Source organism: Lathyrus oleraceus, chromosome 6 (assembly GCF_024323335.1).
Source record: "Lathyrus oleraceus cultivar Zhongwan6 chromosome 6, CAAS_Psat_ZW6_1.0, whole genome shotgun sequence".
Classification (NCBI taxonomy): domain Eukaryota; kingdom Viridiplantae; phylum Streptophyta; class Magnoliopsida; order Fabales; family Fabaceae; genus Lathyrus; species Lathyrus oleraceus.
The window spans coordinates 248,215,817-248,237,561 of NC_066584.1; the positions used below are offsets into that span (position 1 = coordinate 248,215,817).

At 34.2% G+C, this 21,745-nt stretch overlaps 1 protein-coding gene across 1 annotated transcript; it reads left to right on the forward strand.

Moving 5' to 3' along the window:
• The first annotated feature begins 823 nt into the window (after positions 1-823).
• LOC127095611 (mitotic spindle checkpoint protein BUBR1) lies at positions 824-4,417 on the forward strand. Its single transcript, XM_051034281.1, has 11 exons — positions 824-1,142; positions 1,226-1,285; positions 1,527-1,671; positions 1,773-1,930; positions 2,628-2,709; positions 2,817-2,880; positions 2,968-3,016; positions 3,297-3,459; positions 3,547-3,632; positions 3,871-3,954; positions 4,042-4,417. Exons 1-11 carry the CDS (start codon positions 946-948, stop codon positions 4,103-4,105), a joined length of 1,152 nt encoding a protein of 383 aa, XP_050890238.1. The 5' UTR covers positions 824-945; the 3' UTR covers positions 4,106-4,417.
• The last annotated feature ends 17,328 nt before the right edge of the window (positions 4,418-21,745 follow it).

Genomic DNA, 21,745 nt, shown 5'->3' on the forward strand with positions numbered 1-21,745 from the left:
CTCCTTCTCATGTTTTTCATAGAAATTTGACGAGATGTTCGTTTTTTAACTTATATTTTTATCTATAAAGTTTCACAATATATATATATATATATATATATATATATATATATATATATATATATATATATATTGTGAAACTTTATAGATAAAAATATAATTTATCATGTTTTACAATAAACTTATCATTTAAAAAATAAACATCTTTAATTTTAAGTGTAAAAGTATGAGAGAAAGATAAAAACTGTTTAAATTTAAAATAACATTGATCAATTTCGTGAATCCGATAAAATAGAGAATAACTAAGCCTAATTTTTTTTTATTCTTACAAAAATATCATATTTTAATTTTGATTATTGTTGTTTATTTTACTCCCTTATTTTTTTATAAATAATCTATAGAATATATAATATGGAGAATATTTGATTTTAAATGATATAATCTTAATTAAGTTAACATTAAAATAGATACTATACATATTATAAATATTAATTTAATGTTAATACATTTTATAGGACATTTTTTATCTAAGAAAGGAAAGAAAAATTACAAGAATCAGAAAAAGAAATATTTGCAGGAAATTTTTAATGATAAAACTTTGTAATTATTTCTATGAATTATATTCATCTTATGTAACAAAAAAAGAATTATATTCACCTTATGTAACTAAAAAAGTTATATTCATTTTATATTACCATTTATTATGATTCCTATTTATTTTCAATATGGTTCTTGACTCTCTAGACATAGTGGGATAAGAATTAATTATATATTAATAGAATACTATAATTCAATTGTATAATGTAAAATAGAGCAGTAACGGCTAGTATTAAGCCTATACAAATCCACATTCAAAATTTGAATCACAAAACAACGCTCTTCAGATATTCCTCTGAACAGGAAGAAGAGGAAAAGGACGAAGCTGCAACAACAACAACAACAACAATGGCGGAGTGTGAAGTCCAGAAGGTAGATCCAGAGACAGAGTTCCTATCATCAAAGAGAGAAACCGGGAACGAATGGGAAACCTTCAAAGAAAACGTGAGACCGTTGAAAAGAGGCCGAAATGTTAACATTCTCAACCAAGCTCTCAAGTCTCACACCGATAACTACCTCAAGAAATCCCTTCTTCACCAGCGAAGGTCCTTTCCTCTAACTATCTCTTTCTCTCACTTTATTCTTCACTAACTTTCATCGTTCTCACTATCTATTGTTCGTCAAACAGAAAACTAATTGAAGCAATTGATGATTACGAAGGCGAAGATCCTCTTTTCCCTTGGATACAGTGAGTATCCATTCACTATTATTACATGCATTTCAATTTCATCATTACTAGTTTAATTTTCCGTACAGTTTTTAATTTTAGGGTTTCGTTTTAGAATATTGTTAATTTAAGAGACTGAAATGATATGATTCTAGAAATTTAGGACCAAATTGGATGGATATTTAGTTTTCCACGCATTAAAGCACTAAAATATAATGAACTTTGAATTTTATTTCTAATTTTTTTATTGATGATGGTGAAGGTGTATGAAGTGGGTTCAGGAAGCGTTTCCTCCGGGTGGAGATAGCTCAGGGTTGGTGGTGATTTATGAACAATGTCTGCGTGCTTTTTGGCATTCGGAACAGTATAAAGATGATTTGCGCTACCTCAAAGTGTGGCTTGAATATGTAGGGTTCTTAAATTTAATTTTGTTTTTTTTATTGGTTGATGTGATTTTGAGTGGTGAGTTTTATAAGATGAGATGTTGTTGTTGTTGTTGTTGTTGCAGGCAGATAATTGTTATGATAAGGAAGTTATATATGCTTTTTTGGATGCAAATGGAATTGGAAAAACTCATTCCAATTTCTACATTTCATATGCTTTGCATTTGGAATCTAAGAACAAGTTTAAAGCGGCTAACCAGACATTTGAACTTGGCATATCTAGGTACTTTGATTTTCTTCTATCATGGGTTAATTTGTTATATATTGTATATACCAGTTGAATAACTGCATGTTCTTCTATTAGTAAGAATCATTCTAATTTCTTAACCTAGAAAGTGTTGAATGCTTTTCATTTTTTGCACTTTTTGCCAGGAGCATATATTATAATTGTTCAAGGTTCATGTCTATGTGGTTTCCATTTATACAAATCTAGAAATGCTTTTAATTTTCTGCATTTTTGTTAGGAGTTTTAATATATTTGTTCAAGGTTCATGTCTATGTGGTTCCCATTTATACAAATCTGGAAATGCTTTTCATTTTCTGCAATTTTGTTAGGAGCATATAATGTAATTGTTCAAGGCTCATTTATACAAATCTGGAAAGGGAACTACTTTTGTGCATTTTCCCCTCCCTTTTGTTGCCTTGACTTTTGGGATTTGTGGCTCTCCGCGTGTGTTTGTTTTCAGATGGTATGTTATGATCTCATGTTATAAAGTTTACTTTAAACTTTTACGTGTTCAAGCTTGTGCAAACTTGCAAGTCAATCATTCATTAAAGTTTAATTTAAACTTTTACGTGTGTTCAAGCTTGTGCAAACTTGTAAGTCAATCATTCATTAAAGTTTACTTTAAACTTTTATGTGTTCAAATCTTTGCAAACTTGCAAGTCGTCATTCATTTTGTTGACAACCATTTTTGCAGGAATGCTCAACCCATTGAAAAATTGAAAGCTGCTTACAGAAAATTTCTTGTACGCTCAATGTCAAGGACTAATGCTATAGATGTATGTGATGTTCTAATTAGTACCTCTTCCAAACTGATAAAATGTTATAATGATTTATCATCTATCTACTGTGTTGTTGTCTGACCCTGAGTTCTTTGGCTACTTAGGAACCAATGGAAAAACAGGCTCCTGTGCGTAGCTTTGGAACTCTTCTCGCCAAAGGAGAAAATAGTGAGTCCCTCACTTCTTTAATTCTCTCTTCACATTACTTTTTGTCTCAATTTTTTTGAATTCAGAACATTTTTTCCTGTGCTGTAGGTACCCGGTTGGCCTCTTTGAACAGTGATCATTCTGCTAAAAATGATAGGTAACAACACTAAATTGTGCTGTATCTTTGTGTTTATCTAGTTGGGACTATCTTTGTGTTTATCTAGTTGGGACTATCTATATTTTCTTATCTTGTTTTTTGGATCCTTATTTTTACTTTTTCTAATCACCTACTCATACTACTCACTATGCAGTATAGTCTTGTAGAGAAATATGAGCTATGAGATTCTAGGAATATGTAAATTGACCTTGAAATGTCAACTCTAAATTCATGAAGGTTTCTCACATTTTGTTGACATTTTTATTATTAAATCTTTTAGGACTCGAGCAGCTCCACTCTCCATTTATAAAGATTCAAATGCCAGTGGTGAGACTTGCCCACCACATCAGCCAGACCTGTCACACTCTTGGCGCAACCTTGGAGCTCGAGCTGAAAGAAACAAGGAAAACAATGCAATTCCTGCCAATTGGAAATCCTACAAGGTGCTGATTTTTCATTTAGTACACTTTACTTATTTGCCTACTTTTGTATTCCATATTGCTTATATCCAAGTTTCTTAATGCTTTCAGGTTCCACAGCGACCGGGGACTAGAACTGCAGTGGCTAGTGCAAGTGCCTCCTGCATCCCAGTGTTTGTTGATGAAGAATGTCAAGGGTAAGTATAATCACTTAACATGGAGATGTGTCCCAAATCCCAATTTCTTAAATTTAGTTTGGTAACAAGTAACACCTTTAAAAAATGGGGGTTTTCAATCAATATGATCATCCTTTGGAAAGCTTAAACATTTTAATTTGAAAATAATACTTGTAAGTTACAAGGCATAGTACACTGCAGTATGTATATGTGGATTTTTCTCTAAATTATATTGGTGAACCTATTACATGTTTTACAGTTCATCAAGTCTGAAAGCAGAGGGTAAGAACGGTAAGTCCAAAAGTTTGAAGATTAGGCAAGAAGACGAAAAGGACTTGAAAAGGTAATCCCTATTCATTCACTTGACAATTTCTCTCTGATACCAGAAATCAGTGACCTGATATACATATGTATTGTTTGTTTTCTGCAGAGAAGCAGAGTTACTACGGAAGAATCCATTACGCAACTTTCCACATACCAGCCTCCCCAGATAATTGAAATTTCTCTGAAAGGTCCCTTTGCAGGAGACCATGCTATCTTTTCCTGGAACAATTTGCGGATAGCATTTCCCCAGAAAGCTTGACCACACGACATGTATCTTTTGTTTGGTATTGGAAATTCGGATTTGTTTGGTTTGGTGAAAGTTTAGGTTGTACCATTAAGCTGTTTGTACTTGGTATTGGAAATTCGGGTTTGTTTGATTTGGTGAGAGTTTAGGTTGTACCATTAAGCTGTTTGTACTTTGTATGGAGAATCTTGAGAAATTTGTATTGAGAAAGCATAATAATTTCTTCAATTCGTTTTAATTGGAAGATTCCTTGCATGCATAAATGAAAAAAAAAACAAATATTTTAAAACTATATTGTTTAACTTGCATCTATAGTTTTACCTTTGTGTATGGCATTTACCTTAAATAAATGAACAAATGTGTGTGACATACTCAAATGTAATTTTAAGCCTTCATATTAGACCCTCACAACGTTTGCCATTAGTTATGCCCATACAAAGATGCATCTGGACCTAATAACTGAGCTTTTTGTCCATCATCCTAGTTATCATCAAGGAATAATATTTGATATTTGATGGTCGTTGAGTAGAAAGAAAGGTGGGAGTAATTTGAGTAGGATGACTCACCCATGATGATACCATTGGACAAACCCTTAAGAAAGTCGAAAATACCAATGGACAAATACGAAAGTTAATATTTGTACGTCTTATATACACACCAAAACACTTTCGTAAGTGAATCATTTCTATTTTGTCAAAATTTAATACGGATGTTAACCTCCGTATTTGTGAAATATGAAAGGTGAGTTTGTACGTTAAATTCTAAACTTACACATATGACACATTTTGAACTCATGAAAGTGTGTTTATTTCACAACTCATTAAATATTACGCAAGTTAACTTCTGTGTAAACTCTCAGAAGTGTAAATTTTTCTCCTAGATAGTATTTTTGTCATAAATTTGACATACAATTAAAATACCATAAACTTATGGAATCAATCTATACAAAATACAATCAAAATACCATATATAATGCAATCAAACCATACATAAATGTAATTCAATCAAAATACCATATATTAGGTCAAATGGTAAATCATTCATTATTCACAAAATACAAACCAAAATACAAATGATCAAAATCAAAGAAAAAGTCAACTACTTGGTACATCTGACCCTCAGTTCCTCTTCTGCCTCATGTACTGCAACGATGTGAAGTTTATATCATCTGCAACAATGTAGTCAAGATTAACTCTAAATGGCTCAGTCGCTTGATTCCCTCTGAGTGGGATGAAGGTGCAAGCATGTGGCAAAGTCTTGTCGTAGTCATCCACATATGGCCAACTAGAGAGATGTGGAACGTGTCGGAGGATCCATGTCTAAAAATTGTTTAAATGAAATATTAGTAACGACGAAAAACGCGTTATGAAATATTAGTTACAGTAAAGGTGAAAATATATTATCGTAAATAGCGTGTTGCTTGCTATCATCTGTCTAGTCTTCCATAAACAAGTTTCACCTAACTTGGAGTAATGGTAAACCAAACAAGAGGCCTCCCGATTGTTACTAATTAACTCTCTCAAAGTCAACGAATTATCTCCAGTAGACGACATCAATATAATATGCATGTTTGTCCGCGAATATGGACGTGCTAACCAGATACAAGAGGTATAACCTCAATGCACATACTCTATGATGTGATACATGTTCATCATCACTATTATCCCAAATTCCGCATCCAGGCGGTATTTGTACAACTTCTTCAAAAATCCAAACCTTGCATGACATCCTCTAGTATCATCTACTCCAATAACCAACAGTTTCAGCAGTATCTGAAGCATGTTGAACGTCTTCCTCATTTGCCTCAAGAGTTTGAGCAACAACTTCTTCAGACACAACAGAAGTACCAACAATAGAAGGCCCCTCAACTTCCTTCTCCACAACTTCTGCTTGCTTCAACAGAGCTTCAAGAATAGAAGGGTTTTTTATACCCTTATTGAGTAGAGTAGATGCAATCAATCTTTCTCCTTCTAGAACATCCTCTGCAGGAATGTTCAGAGCAACCTTATTCACAACCTTGGTCCTCTTAATCAGAGGTTGTTCTTCCTCTCATTCTTCTTTATCAACAACTTCTAGTAGAACCATCTTCCTCAACTTCTTTTTCTTCTTAACAGGCAGTTCAGAAGTGGTTGTCTTCTGATGTGTCGTGTCAGTGGCTCCACTCGTAGTCTTAGTAGGCATCAAAATAGTTGCGGAGGCAATTTCTTTAACCTCTTTATGAACTTTTGTCAGTTGTACATCCTTCTTCTTAGGTGGATTCTTAACCACCTTTTCAGACCCAGAAGCAACTTGCTTCCTCTTTCTTGAAGGCTTGTATACACTACCTTCAGGAGGGTCAGGAATGTCCTTTATGGTCAAAGTAACTCCAGTATGTTCCTTGACCATCTTAATGTATTCATAAATAACTTTAGGGTTATCCAACTTGGAGATAATTGGGAAGTTATCAACATATGTAATCTTTTCATTCCTGATCCCGAGGCTTGTAGAATATTGAATCACATCTTTCTTCTTGATAATGTTCATATTTCCCAGCACAAAAACTGAGAGAATATTCCCATATATTATCTTCATATCTTCATTAGCACCAAAATTCATCAAAGTATCAACCAACCTACTCTGAAGAAATAGTTCAGATACGAGCCTTGCATAAGGGACATTCTTCTTGTTATGTTTTGTGCTTTCCTCTTTGCTCAAGTTGCAGGTTGGATACATATGAGTGCTCATGATCTTGCAAGCATCAAGCTTGAACTTCTTTAGAAGCTCATTTGTATATGTAGTCTGATGAACATAGACTCCCTATTGCATTGATTGATTTGAATACCAAGGAATAACTTTAGCTCTCCCATCATACTCATTTCAAATTCAGCCTGCATAGTCTTTGAAAATTCTTGGCAAAGAAAAGCATTAGTTGAACCAAATATAATATCATCAACATAAACTTGGAAAATTAAGATATCATTCTTAAGTGTCTTTTTGAAGAATGTACTATCTACTTTCCCTATATGAAATCCATTTTCTAACATAAACTTATTCAGTCTCTCATACCAAGCTCTAGGAGCTTGTTTGAGTCCATAAAGTGATTTCTTCAATTTGAAAACATAATATGGGTGGATTGTGTCCTCAAACCCATGGTGTATGTTTGACATACACCTCTTCAGAAATGTCTGCATTTAAGAATACACTTGTAACATCCATTTGGTATAAAATAATGTCATAATTAATAGCATAAGAGAGAAGTAACTTGATTGCCTCTAACCTCGCAACTGGTGCAAAGGTTTCATAGAAATATATACCTTCTGGATGACTATAGCCTTGAGCTACAAGTCTAGCCTTATTTCTTATCACTCTTCCTTGTTGATTGGACTTATTTTTGAATATCCATTTTGTTCCAGTAATGTTCTTCTACAAAGGTTTGGGTACCAGATCATAAACATTATTTCTTTGAAACTTATTCAACTCTTCTTGCATAGCCACAATCCAATCATCATCAGAAAGTGCTTCATCAATAGAAGTAGGTTCATTCACGGAGAGCAGTCCTAACATTGAATGCTCTTCTCTGAAGGAAGAACTTGTCATTCTAGGGCTATCTTTTTTCCAAGCACTACGCCAAAAACTGGAATAGACAGCGCCCCTTAGAGGGCGCTTTATTACAAAAGCGCACTCTAAAGTGAAGAGAAAAAATAAAGAGCGTACTATTGGAATAGACAGCGCACTTTAGAGAGCGCTTTTGTAACAAAGCGCACTCTAAAGTGAAGCGAAAAAATAATGAGGAAATGGAGGGACACCAATAGAGGACGCTTTATTGAAAGCGCCCTCTAAGGGTAACCTTAGAGGGCGCTTCTAAAAAAGCGCTCTCTATGTCCATGTACATTTCCAGTTTATAAGGCGCTTTTGGAAAGCCTTAGAGAGCGCTTTTAGAAGCCCCCTCTTAGGCCCCCTTTAGAGGGCGCTTTTGTAACAAAGCGCCCTCTAAAGTGAAGCCAAAAAAAAAATGGAGGGACAACAATAGAGGGCGCTTTTGTGAAAGCGCCCTCTAAGGTTACCCTTAGAGGGCGCTTTTGAAAAAGTGCTCTCTAAGTCCATGTACATTTCCAGTTTAGAAGGCGCTTTTGGAAAGCCTTAGAGAGCGCTTTCAGAAGCGCCCTCTTAGGCCCCCTTTAGAGGGCGCTTTTTTTAAAAAAGCGCCCTCTAAGGTCCCCTTTAGTAAACATTTAAAATTATAACATATACTGCATGTCTCTTTATTTTCCCTCTCTATAAGCTATTTCGTTTACGTAACTGGGTTTTCTCTCAACTGCGATTACTCTCTACTGCGATTACTCTCGTCCTCCGTTCGTTCTCCCTCCCTCACCGTCATCGTCGCCGTTCGTTCTCCCTCCCTCACCGTTCACGTTCACTGAGTTATCCTCTTCCACCGTCACTGTTCACTTTCTTCTCCATCGTTACCGTCACCTTTAAGGTATTTCTCTTCTCCATCGTTACCGTTCACTTTCTTCATGTGTTTGATTAGGGCATTTTCTAAACTTAGTTTTTCATTTTGTGCATTATGTTGATTAATGTTGTTTAGGGCAAACTGAGTTTTTTATTTCTGATTGAAAACTGATATATTTGAAGTGTGTTTGAGCTTGTGCTTGGAAGTTTGATGATTATGGATGCAAGTTTGTTCATGTTCCAAACACCATAAGTTTGCATTGGTCTTTTGCATGCAGTAGGTGTGTGTGAGTTTGTATTCAATAATGATAAAAAAAAAAGAGTTTAGATTGTTGTAACATGAGAGAAATGGAAGGTATATGAATGTGTTCACGTATTGAATCATTGTCTTACTTGGGTCTTATTGAATCATTTCTATATTACAGATAAAATGGCTAACCAAGACGATACCCATGCCGCGAATGAATCACGTAATAATGTTGAAAAAGAAATCAAACGAGGATTGACTGTTATGAAGTCAATCATTCGTGCAAGAGACAAGGGTGTAAAATTTGAAGTACATTGGAGTGCTGAAGACCAACTAATTGAGCCTAACGGTTCAATGTTGGCAAGTTACATTGGTTTCCTTGTTCGCCAACATATTCCGATTACATGTGATAATTGGAGAAGTCCGGACTTGAAGGTTGGCAAGGAAAAAATATGGTCGGAGATACAGGTACTTACCATATATTGTTATATGTTTTTTTTGTTGACTATTTGTTAACCATATATTGTTATAATATTACTTTATAATAACACACTCCATTTGTATGTTTTTTAGAGATCCTTTCACATCGATGAAAGCCGGCAAAAATATTGTATTCAATTGGCCGGAAAAAGACTCCGAGGATTTCGATCCTTTTTGTGCAACAAATTTCTCAAGGATGAGGAAGGAAAATTTGTTGAAGGAGAACGGCCAATGAAGTATGCCGAGATTATTTCAGCCGATGAATGGGATAACTTTGTCGCCAAACGAAGAAACGAAAAATTCCATGTAATGTCTATTAATTATGGTATTATACAATTGTTAAGTTACTTGGTTCTAATATGCCTTAAACTTTTTTATCCAGGAAGTAAGCGACATAAATAGGAAAAGGGCATCAAAACCCGCGTATCCGTACAAAAAAGGGCGTACGGGTTATGCACGGTTACAACAAAGAATTGTGAGTATATTCAAATGCTATGAGCTTATACATTGTCACAATATGTTATAATTGATGATCTTATAATCTAATTCAATGTGTAGCTAGCCGAGGAGAAAAGTGACGCAACATCTCTTCCGGATCACGTATTATGGAAGGCTGCTCGGGTTGGGAAGGATGGGGCTGTCGTTGAAGCGGTCCAAAATGTTTATGACGAATGTGTAAGTATATGTAACATTATTTCTTTAATTATATCGAAAATTTTGTTAGACATATAATTCATTTTTAATCTCCTCTAATAATATTTCAGGAGACTTTATCCCAAACCGTACCTTCAACCGAGGTCCAGGATTGCAGGAGCGTACTTAGTCGAGTACTAAATGTTCCTGAGTATTCCGGTCGTGTGAGGGGTAAGGGTTTTGGTGTGACTCCGTCGTCATTTTATAAAAAAACAAAAACAAAAAATCCTACCAACAAAGAGGTGATGGAGACCTTGGCGGAGTTAAGGGCACAAGTACTCCAACTGCAAAACGAGAATGCAAGGTATAGAGAGGAAAGGTGCGCTTCCGAGGCAAAAGATACTAGTGACTGAGCTAGTATCAATCATCAACCGAAATTTCCCGAGGTAATTATATATGTTATTATGAAATTAAATAGCACTTTTTTACTTGACACATATACAAGTTAACAATAACATTTATTATTGGTTTAGGGCATTTCACCTTGTCAGCTGTATCTATCGTCACCAACTTATCGCATGGTTGGCAAGGGAAAAGTGCACAATACTTCGGGTGAATTACTTCACCATAATCCCCTCCCGGTGGGATTTATGAAAGTTTCGGTTGACCTCGTATTAGATACGGACGCTCGTCTACCATTACCGGACGTTGTTTCAGAGACAACGTTGATGCGAGATGCAGTCGGATCCTTTGTTGGTTGGCTGTCAGATCTAATTTTCCCAGATGCCGAGGTATATATATTCTAAATGATTATGAATATTTAGTATTCACATTTCAATTCAGCTACAATTATGATATTTAATCAATCCTTATTACATGGTAATGTTAGACTCCTACAAGACCCACCCCTAAAGCTGGTAAAGGGATTTCAAGACGCATTGAGTCGGTTGCATCTCAAAAAGAGGTACAAATATATATACCCATTGAATTATATACGCAACGATTATTTTGCATCACAAAAAGTAATGATTTATTTTATATGAATTTTTAGGTTCCCGGTCGAAAGTTGAAAAGCGATGGTAAGGATATTCCAACGAAGGATATTCCAACGAAGGATATTCCAACGAAGGATATTCCAACGACGGCCGGGACAAAATCTCAAATTATGATGCGTCTTGAGAAAATGGTGGAAGAGTCCGATATTATGGACGGGTCCATTCGTAGTATAGATTTTGATGAAGGTGTTTTCGGAAAAGCTCATTTCGAAATAATTGGAAAGGAGGACATGCAACAACTTTTTGAGCACGACGAATTGGGCATCGCTATCATTCATACATACATATGGTACTCCGATCAATCTATAATTTACTTAGTTGAACAATTTATTTACACATTTCAATGAGTAGTCTAATATTTATTATGTTTCTATTTAAGGTATATGTATGACAAATTGATGCGGGGAACTGAATTGTGTAACCGTTTCAATTTTATTGCTGCTTCCCGTGTCAACGCAACGTTAATATCGAAAAATCCAACATCCGTAAAGAATGATCTAGTCGATAGATTCATGGCGGCCGGCGATAATACTACACGCAGTTTGTATTTTTTACCGTTTAATTCTGGCAACGGGTTAGATTTTCTTTCTAATAATTTCATTCTAATCTATGTATATCTTTTACGTAGAAAATTTTCATTCATCTAAATTTTTGTTTTATTTTACAGTGGTCACTGGGTGTTGGTTGCTATGGATCTTTCGAGACTAATAGTGTATTATCTCGATTCGTTATCGGGTGATTGGAGTAAATATCCGGGTTTGAAGAAGACGGTTGACACGTAAGTGAAATTCCCCTAAATATTCGTGTGTATTTCTATATTTAATTATGTCTGTCAGATTGATCTCAATATACGTTTTTATTTTGTTAGGGCAATAATAAAATTTAGATCGAAAAAGAATTACCGCATTAGGAAGGACATTACCTGGGTCAGAGTTCAGGTATATATTAAGTATCTTATTTTTGCTTATAATAGTGTTTGTTTTTTTGCTTATAATAGTGTTTGTAAGAAATTAACTATATATATATTGTTTGTTTTTCTGTGTAGTGTCCTCAGCAAAATAATTCGGTCGATTGCGGATTTTTTGTATTGAGATTTATGAGAGATATCATTGCGTTGAATCGTATAGACATCCCCAAAATGGTATGGAATAATAACTTAGGGTTTATTTTAATATTATCGGATAACTCATCTAATTTGTTACTAAATCATGAATATGTTTTATTCTCTTAATTGTAGTACTTTGAGGAATACAAATCTTACTCAAGAGCTCATTTGGATGAAATGAAGGATGAATTGTGTCAATTCATTGTTGATCAAAGAATCATATAGCTAGGTTGTATATTGTTGTACATATATGTATGGAATGTTGTTGTTGTATGCTGTTGTTGTATATATGTTGTATATTGTTGTTGTACTTTTACTAAATCATGAATATGTTGATCAAAGAATCATATATTAATGTTGTATATATGGAGGATTAATGTTGTATATAAATGGATTCATGTTGTATATATCAATGGATTAATGGTGTATAACATTGGATTAAAGGATGAAATCAATATGAATTTTACACTTTTGCAGCATGCGAACAGGTTACCAATTAAATATCCACTGTTTTTCAAACAAATTTTTTTAAAATAACTAACACTTTAGAGGGCGCTTTCTGTAGGAAGCGCCCTCTAAACACTTTACATTGAGAACTTTAGAGGGCGCTTTGTCCAGAAAGCGCCCTCTAAACACTTTACATTGACAACTTTAGAGGGCGCTTTTTCCAGAAAGCGCCCTCTGAACACTTTACATTGACAACTTTAGAGGGCGCTTTTTCCAGAAAGCGCCCTCTAAACACTTTACATTGACAACTTTAGAGGGCGCTTTTTCCAGAAAGCGCCCTCTAAGGTGTCCCTTTATGGACCACTCCAGAGGGCGCTTTTTTCATAAAGCGCACTATAATGTGGCCCTTTAGACAACGCTTTCTCCAGGAAAACAAAGCGCTGTCTTTACCTATGCCAGCGCCACTTTAGAGGGCGCTTAAAAGCGCTGTTATAGGCCAAAATAAGCGCCCTCTTTTCCCTTATTTGGCGTAGTGAAGGATTAACTCTTTTGGATGAGAAAGCTTGTACTCTAAGGTATTCTTGGATTGTGATGCATCTAAGGAGCCATCTTGAGCTTCTTCGGATTCTCCAATATATGGATGAGCTTCTGAGGTTGGATCAACATCTGGACCACTAGCTTCTGAATTTCTGATAGCTTTTGAACATCTAACTTATGATGGATTATTAGCTTCGAAACTTACAACTTCTGGATCTCTAGCTCCTGATATGTCTTCAGATACACTAATTTCTGAAAATATTTGAACTAGCTCTGACATAATACTGTCAGGCTATTTGTCATCAAATTTGATGTGTATTGACTCTTCAACCATATTGGTTTTAGAGTTATACACGATGTATGCCTTAGAGCGTTCAGAGTATCCCAAAAAGATACCTTTTGAGGTTTGGCATCAAATTTTTTCACATACACTTTATTGTTTAGGATGTAACATGTATATCCAAACTGATGAAAATAAGAAATGCATGGATTTCTTCCCCTGAGAAACTCATATGAAGTCTTGTTTAGAATAAGTCTAATATAGATTCTATTCTGAACATAACATGATGTCTTCACAACTTCTGCCTGCAAGTACTTAGGTAAGTTGTTTTCATGAATCATGGGTATGGGAATTTATTGTAAAGATCTGTTCTTTCTCTTTATAACTCTATTTTCTCTGGAGTTCTAGGAGGAGAGAGCTCATGGATAATTCCATGTTTTTCACAAAAAAATTCAAATGGCTCATTTTCAAATTCACCACCATGATCACTTCTTACCTTTAAATTTTTTTATTCCTTTTGAGTTTGTAATTGTATGCAGAAGATGTTGAACACATCATATGGTTCATTCTTGTTTCTAAGGAATTTAACCCGAGTTCATCTTCTATAGTCATCAACAATGATTAGTCCATATTTCTTCCCATTGATTGATGCAGAACTAACATGGTTGAAAAAATCAACATGAAGTAGTTCCAAGGGTCTGGAGGTAGAGACAATGTTTTTAGTTTTGAAATAAGTTTTACTAATTTCCCCTAATTAGCATGGTCCACAAAGAGCATCTGAGTGATAATTGAGATCTGGAAATCCTTTAACAAATTTCAACTTGCTAAGTTTAGAGATTAATCTTCAGTTAGCATGACCTAACCTTCTGTGTCCAATCCACTTCTCATCACTCACTTATAGAAGGAAAAGTAACTTCTAACCAACGAATTCAAAAAAAAAATTTATACACATTGCCTTTTCTCCTACCTTTGAACATTATGGACTTGTCAGATTCATTCATGACTATGCAGTTGTTTTTATTAAACATGGCTTTATAACCACTATCACAAAATTGAATGATGATCAGTAGGTTATGTTTAAGTCCATCTACAAGCCAAACACTATTAATTGAGAAAGAGGAGTTACCAATAATACCCATATCAGTGATCTTTCCTTCCTGGTTTCCTCAAAATCCCACAGTTCCTCCCTCTTTCAGAGTTAGGGTTTGGAACATAAGCATTTCTCCTATCATATGTCGTGAGTAGCCACTGTCTAGATACCATGATTGTTGCTTTACTTCTCTCTTGAAGTTTATCTATAGAAAAAAGTATTTGAGATTTAGGTATCTATAGTCTTATGGGTCCTTTAGGGTTAATTCTGATATTTTTCTTCTTGTTTTGTACCTTTGCTCTCATATGATAAGGCTTAGGATCATTCAAGACTTTTAATTTGAAAGTTTGTTGTCTTTAATGAACCTTTCAAAACCTTAGCTCTTGATATCTTAGGTTATGGCTTCTTAAGATCTTTGACTTTATAATCTTAGGTTCTGGTTTCTTCAAACCTTTGACTCAATAACTTTAGGTTTTGACTGGTTCAGGACTTTTTCATTCTCAGCAGCAGGTACAAAATAAGAGTCAAGCTCTTTCTAAGCAGAAAGATCTGTTGGTCTACTCAAGGTTTTAAACCTTAGATTAAAAGATTTTTATGAGTAACCATGACCTTCCCTTTTGATTCTGCTTACTCTATAAATCATGGAAGCAAGTTTAGTTCTATTGAAGCCAGTTACGATAAATTCTTGAAGATCCATTTCATGCTCATCAAGAGGTTTACCGGACACTTCCTTTACTAAAACAATATGATCTTTCTCTAGTGCTTCATTTTTACTTTGAACATAATTTAATTCTTCTTTCAAAAGATCATATTACTTTTTCAATATTTTCACATGTCTGGATTTCTCTTAACATCTTCCCATGAGATCTTGAATGAAGTAATTAAATCAAAACAAGATAGTTCAGAAAATACATCATCCTCTTCCTCAGACTCTAAACTAGAATCTAAGTCAGATTCTGCTTCAGAAGATGTAAGAGCCATCAAAGCAAGGTTGGCTTGCTATTCATCCTTTTTAGAGTCTTCTTTATTGTCGAATTCATCCCATGTCTCCATGATAATTTTCTTGAATTTATTTTTGAAGTTATCTCTCTGAAATCTTCCCTTCTTTAACTTGTCCTTTTGTAGTTCTTGTCATTCAGCAATGAAGTAACCAAGCTTCTTGCATTTGAAGCATCCTTTCTGATCATCATTATTTTCTATGGAACTAGATCCTCATAAGCCACTACTTATTCTAGAGAATCTCTTGTTCTTCTTGGCTAGATATTGAAACCTTTTGATGATAAAGTTCATTTCCTTGTCATTTGAGTCATCTTCAGAACCTGCTACATGAGAAGCTTATTCAGACTCCAATACTTAAGGAGCCTTAGTAGTTTTATCAAAAGATTTCAAAGCCATAAGCTTTGACTTTCTGATATATTCATCTCCATTGAGCTCCATCTCTTGGCTCTGAAGATTGTTGATAAGTCTTTTAAGACTTAATGTGTTTAAATCTTTAGCCTCCTGAATAGTTGTCACTTTAGGTTTATATCTAACAGGAAGAATCCTAAGAATCTTCTTAACATGATTAGAAGTAGTATAAATCTTTTCCAAAACATGAAGTCTAGACACAAGAATTTGAAGCTTGGAAAACATGGTTTCAATGTCTTCATCCTCCTTCATTCTAAACATTTCATATTGCTAAACCAGAAGGTTAGCTTTAGCTTCCTTAACATGTTGATTCCCTTCATAAGTAGTACATAGGGATTCAAAAATGGTCTTAGCAGTAGATATATCAATGATTTTGATGTACTCATAATGAGGTAGGACATCAACCAAATTGAAGGTGAAGAGAAACACAAGGAAGGGGGTTTGAATTGGGTTTCTAAAAATGAAATCTTTTTTAAACCCAACATAACAAGCAGAAAACAAAGAACAAAAATAACGAAACAATTATTTTTATTCTGGTTCATTATTAACTAAGCTACCTCCAGTCCTCCCACCAAGGTGATTTTGCCTTATCAACAAGGACTTAATCCAATATAACCAAATTGATTACAACACAAAGACCTACAGTCAATGTCTTCTTGGGTATTTAGACTAAATCTTAGTCACTCAAGGAAAATACAATCAAACAGATTGATATACAAAGGTATGTTTACAAAATGCTTCTAAGAAAGTAGAATACACAAATGAATACAAGTTTATCTCACAAAATATGTTCTATGAAGAGTATGAACAAAAGTTATAGTATGTGTGTTCTCTTTTCTCTCAATATTTCAGAAAATGCATTGTTCACGTAATGAAAATCTCTTAAAATGTGTAACACTATTTCATTTTCCAAGTCTCCTTTATATAGGCAATGAAAAGATCCATTGGAGGGTAGAGTTGGAATAACAAAATGCATTTGTATCCTTTCATAATGGCTTGTGAAAATGGGAGGTAAAATTGTACAATAGTATAGTCCTTAGCCTACAAAACCAGTGTAGTGGGAGGAATATTTGATCTTGTACTATGTACTATTTTCCTTACGTAAAGCCTTTTGATCTTATCTTCAATATTTAGGGGCTTTTGATAGTTAGGTGATGAACCATGCATAAGAGAATATTAAGAGTATGGTTTAGAGAAACTTTAGAATGTTGGTCTTCAAAGTTTGGCACAGTTCATCAGAACCTGGTCTTCAGAGTCTGGTGACACAGTTCCGAGTTGTTGAGAGTGCATGCCTTCAGAGTATATCAATGTTAGAAGCATCATATTTCCAAAGCTTTGGATGAACGTATAGTCAAAAGCGTTGAAGTACAAAATCTAGAGCTTGATTATCTTGTAAACAACGTATCTCAGAGTCAGAGTGCACTAGGTTCAAAATCTGATGATATCACATGTCATTCATTTAGAGTAAGAACTTGAATATAGTATCTGCATACTAAAAAAATTGATTAGGGTACAAAATTATTCTCTAAGAGTCTATGAATTGTTATCATCAAAATATAAGGCTAGATGCAGAATCAAATCTTGTTCTTACAATCTCCCTCTTTTTGGGTGATGACAAAACCATAAATTTTGATGAACAAATTTTACTTGGTTTAATCACATAAAAACAACAGAGTGGGGTTTAAGCTCTCCTGAATTTTATACTATCAAAATTAGTTTTCAATCTAGAACTTCAGAGTTAGGTTTGCAAGCCCCCCCTGAATTTAAGACTCAAAATAATCTTAACACATAAAATATCTCAATCAACATGAAAGAAATAACTTCCCAGAAAACAGAAGCCTAGTTACAAAAGTATTCAAAATTGACTTGGCTTTAAGTATCAGGAAGTCTGGTTATCAATCATGTATCAGAGCTTGATTTTCCAGAACTTATATACGCCTAGTTAACTCAAATAAGTTGGTTAATGCCTTGAAAAAGTCTTAACTTCTGAAAGACCTGGTTAACTTGTTTGAACAGGTTAGCAAAAACATGGTGAACTTATTTAAAGTTCCCCGATTATTTATCAGAGTCAGAAATAAGAAATCAAATATAGATGTTTTGGTTTCAGAAGGGAAATAGGTATATCAAAATCATATCCACTCTTCTCCCCTTTGTCACCAATCAAAGAGATAGAAAGAAATAGACAAAGTAAAATACACAAAACTTCATTTCATTAAAAGTGTAGAAGGAACGAAATTAAAAATAGAAAGGATAAAATATTGAAACATAAAAATTAGAAAAGCAACAAGTTTTAAATTAAGCTTTTTAAGAAAGGGGTGGAAATCTGGACAAAATGGAATGAAGCATCCCTTCAATCTTGTTGCTGGTTTCAGCCTATTCCTTGAACATTTGATCTTGTTTATCTATGCGAGTTCTGACAACTTCATTTTCTTGTTTCAGTTCTTGTAGAGTCTTCAGAACTAGAGGAATGAGTTCAGAACCAGAGTCTTCAGCTGCCAAAATTGGTTTGGTCCCAGAGACGGTTGCAATTACAGTTTCTGGAGAAGGAGAGGCTCCAACTTCAATTTATTCTTCAACCATAACTTCAGGAGTGTGAGGAGGAGTAACTACAACATCAACTTTAGCTTCAGTAGTCATAATTTATGGGATTTCAGTTCCTGGAGGAGGAAGACCTCTTATAGGAGTTCTTGGAGAGAATAAGTCCATAAGAGGCTCTAAATATTTAGACAAATTATCACTGAATCTTCTCTGAGCACCTATACAACATAGTTCTTTAAGCACCCTGGAACGTGAGTTCATCCATCTTCTAAGGTCAGCCCATGCATCATCACTATGAGCAGAATTAACACAGTTTGTGCAATCTTGTACTACAGAATGGTGACACTTATTTGCCTCTGATTCGAACTGTCTAACTAAATCATCAATTTCCTCAGGGTCTGTGATAGGCTGAGGTTCAGATTCAGATTCTATCTCAGTGTCAGAAGAGATGTCTATGGTTTGGTATGAAGAATCAAGAATATAAGGTACATTGTTTCTTATGTTTTCAATGAAAGTGTCAATGACAGGTGTCATACCCCACTTTTGTCGGGGTATTTTAAATTCATTTGATATATGTCCATATTTCAAGTTTTGTATTTTTATCCATATGCATTTTATCATCAAATAAAGTCATTATAATCATACATATATGCGTTATAGTAAAAAAATTCAACATTTTACATGTTGAAGAAATTGAATAAAATTGCATTTTTTCATTATGCATTTTGAAAAATAAATTCATGATCATTTGATTTATTATCAAAATGTCCATTTAAATTTTATTAATCATTTTTATGCATCATAAACAAAAACAAACGTTTCTAGAAGGCCCAAAATATCTCTCATTTATTATATCATTATTCCATGCATATATTACATAATTATTCGCTATTTAATTAAATAAGTTTCAAGAAGGCATTCACACTCTTTGCATAATTCTCAAACTATATTTTCTAGAGCCTATAAATAAACCACATTTCATTCACAAATGACACCATCAATCATTCACAAAAACTAAGTCAAAACTCTCTTTATTTTTCTTCAAGTCATTTCTTTCTTTCTTTATTGAATTTTATTTTAGGTATATGTAAGACCCCAATTTTGACCCTAAGATCCCTCATATTATCTCATCATTTGCATTGGCTTTGGGATCACACCTTGGCATCCTCCTTACCCCTCATTCATTAGGTTTTCATTGAGAGAGATCACCAAGCACTTTTTATTTGTATCATACTTTTAATCTTATTTTTTTACTAACAAAAATACCAAAAATATGTCTATGTGTATTGTTATTTATTTTGTAGGTGTGTGCATCCATTTGTGCCCTATCAAGCTCATATCTAGGGTTAGAGACCCTCAATAGGTATATTGCTCATCTTGAAGTGCAGAAGCAGATTGATGTTGGTTTCCTTGTGTTGTCGGGGGTATTCGTTACCTTTAGATTTATTGACTAAATCAAAAGTAAGCAAACAATTCGAGTCGTCACCGCACTTCTATTTATCCAAAGAAAAGGTTAGAAAGCGAACAAAAACCAAGTAATAAGTTTTACCAAATCAAAAACTAATAAAAATGTCAGAGATCTGGGTAAGGGAGTTGGTTATGCAATGGGAAGGTTTTAAGCACCCAAAACATCCTTAGTACTCTAAGGGAGCCCTTTTTTCAAATGTGTATTGTAGGTTGGTATTTGTGAAAATATTTGTGAAAACATGATTGGGGAGATGAGAAAAGAATATATAAATTTTTTATAATTTTGTTGTTTGAATGGATAAACCCATTGCCTACGTACCATCACAAAAGGTAGGATCAAAACCTCGTAATTCGGGGTAAAAATCTCAAAATATGGGTGAATTGATTTGATCAAAAGCCTTAAGGTCTTTTGTTATCAAAGGGAGAAAACTCAACCTAAACCAACAATCCACCATGTGAGGAGAGCATCAACATACTAGTGAGGGATCCACCCTATAATAAGTATGGAAGACTTATAGTCCAATCACTAAGGATAAAGTGAGGTTTACATCAACCACTATGATAACTCAAACCTATGGCTAATGTTTTTGAATTTTTTTAACAAAGGTGACCATTGAAACCACAAAAACAACTTGAGGTGAGTTGTATTTACAAGTTAGAAGTATTTACAAATTGAAGTCAAAGTTGACTTAAGGTTCATTCAAAATAAGTATTAATGAAAAGAGTTTGAAAAGTCAAAGGCATATGGCCTAGGTTTCTAATTTGAAAACAATGTCAAAGTTTGCACAAAATGAATTTGGCTTGGGTTAGAGTGGAGAGAAGAAGAGAAGAGATAGTCCTAAGCATGCAAAGATAAGAGAAGAGATAAAATCTATGGAGTTCCTTTTCTTGAGATCATAAAGATGATTCAAGATGCTCCTTTCCTTTGGACTTAGCAAATAACTCAAGCAATCAAAACAAGTATTATATTCAAGCTCCTAGGATCTCCATTTGGCTTGTCTCTCATAACTTGGCTATTCATGACAATGGTCCTCCTTTCTATCTCAAGTTTGGAATCCCTATCATACAAGAACAAACAATCAAATGGTTCACAACACAAATAAGATAAATGGACAAAGAAAGAGTTTAGATTAGGGGTCCTTTGAAGTCAACTTTAAAGATTTAGCATTCTAAAGGCAGGAGACCTAGTTGCTCTTGAACCCCATTAAGCATAGATGAGGTCCTAATTCTAAGTCCTTTCTCGTTTTACATTGGGTTCATACAAACAAAGGCAAAACAATCACAAAGCAACAATATATTTATATACAATAATGAGCTCAAGTGAGCAAAAGGAAAATGGCCTAAACATAAAATATGAGCTCAAGTGAGCAAAGGGAAAAGACAATATGAATAAATGAGCAAGAAATTAAATTGCATTAAAGTAAATTATAAGAAAATAAATGCTTAAATTAAAAGTTAGTAATTAGTAGTTAATGTTAGTGTGTCATAAGACAATTTAGCGCTATGTTAAGCAATCGTAAGTGGACTAATGTAGTAGTCACACCTATCTGAGGTTGGTCAATAAAACTATAGGCAAATAAACACAAGTTAGAGATCATGACCAGTAAGTCAAGCTCCTACAACTTGCCATGCCAAAAGAAAAGAAGAAAGGCCTTGTATGGATTTTAGGTTTTTTGCTTGACCAAGAAGCAACCTATCTTGGACACAAAGCAACTCACTTGATCTTTGACCAAGTTGAATTTGATTTGGATCAAAGAAGGTTAAGCCTCTCATATGTCAAGGCTAACCACAAATCATTAACTCATTGGCCAAAATAAAAAGAAGAAAATGAAGATGAAATGAATTGGAC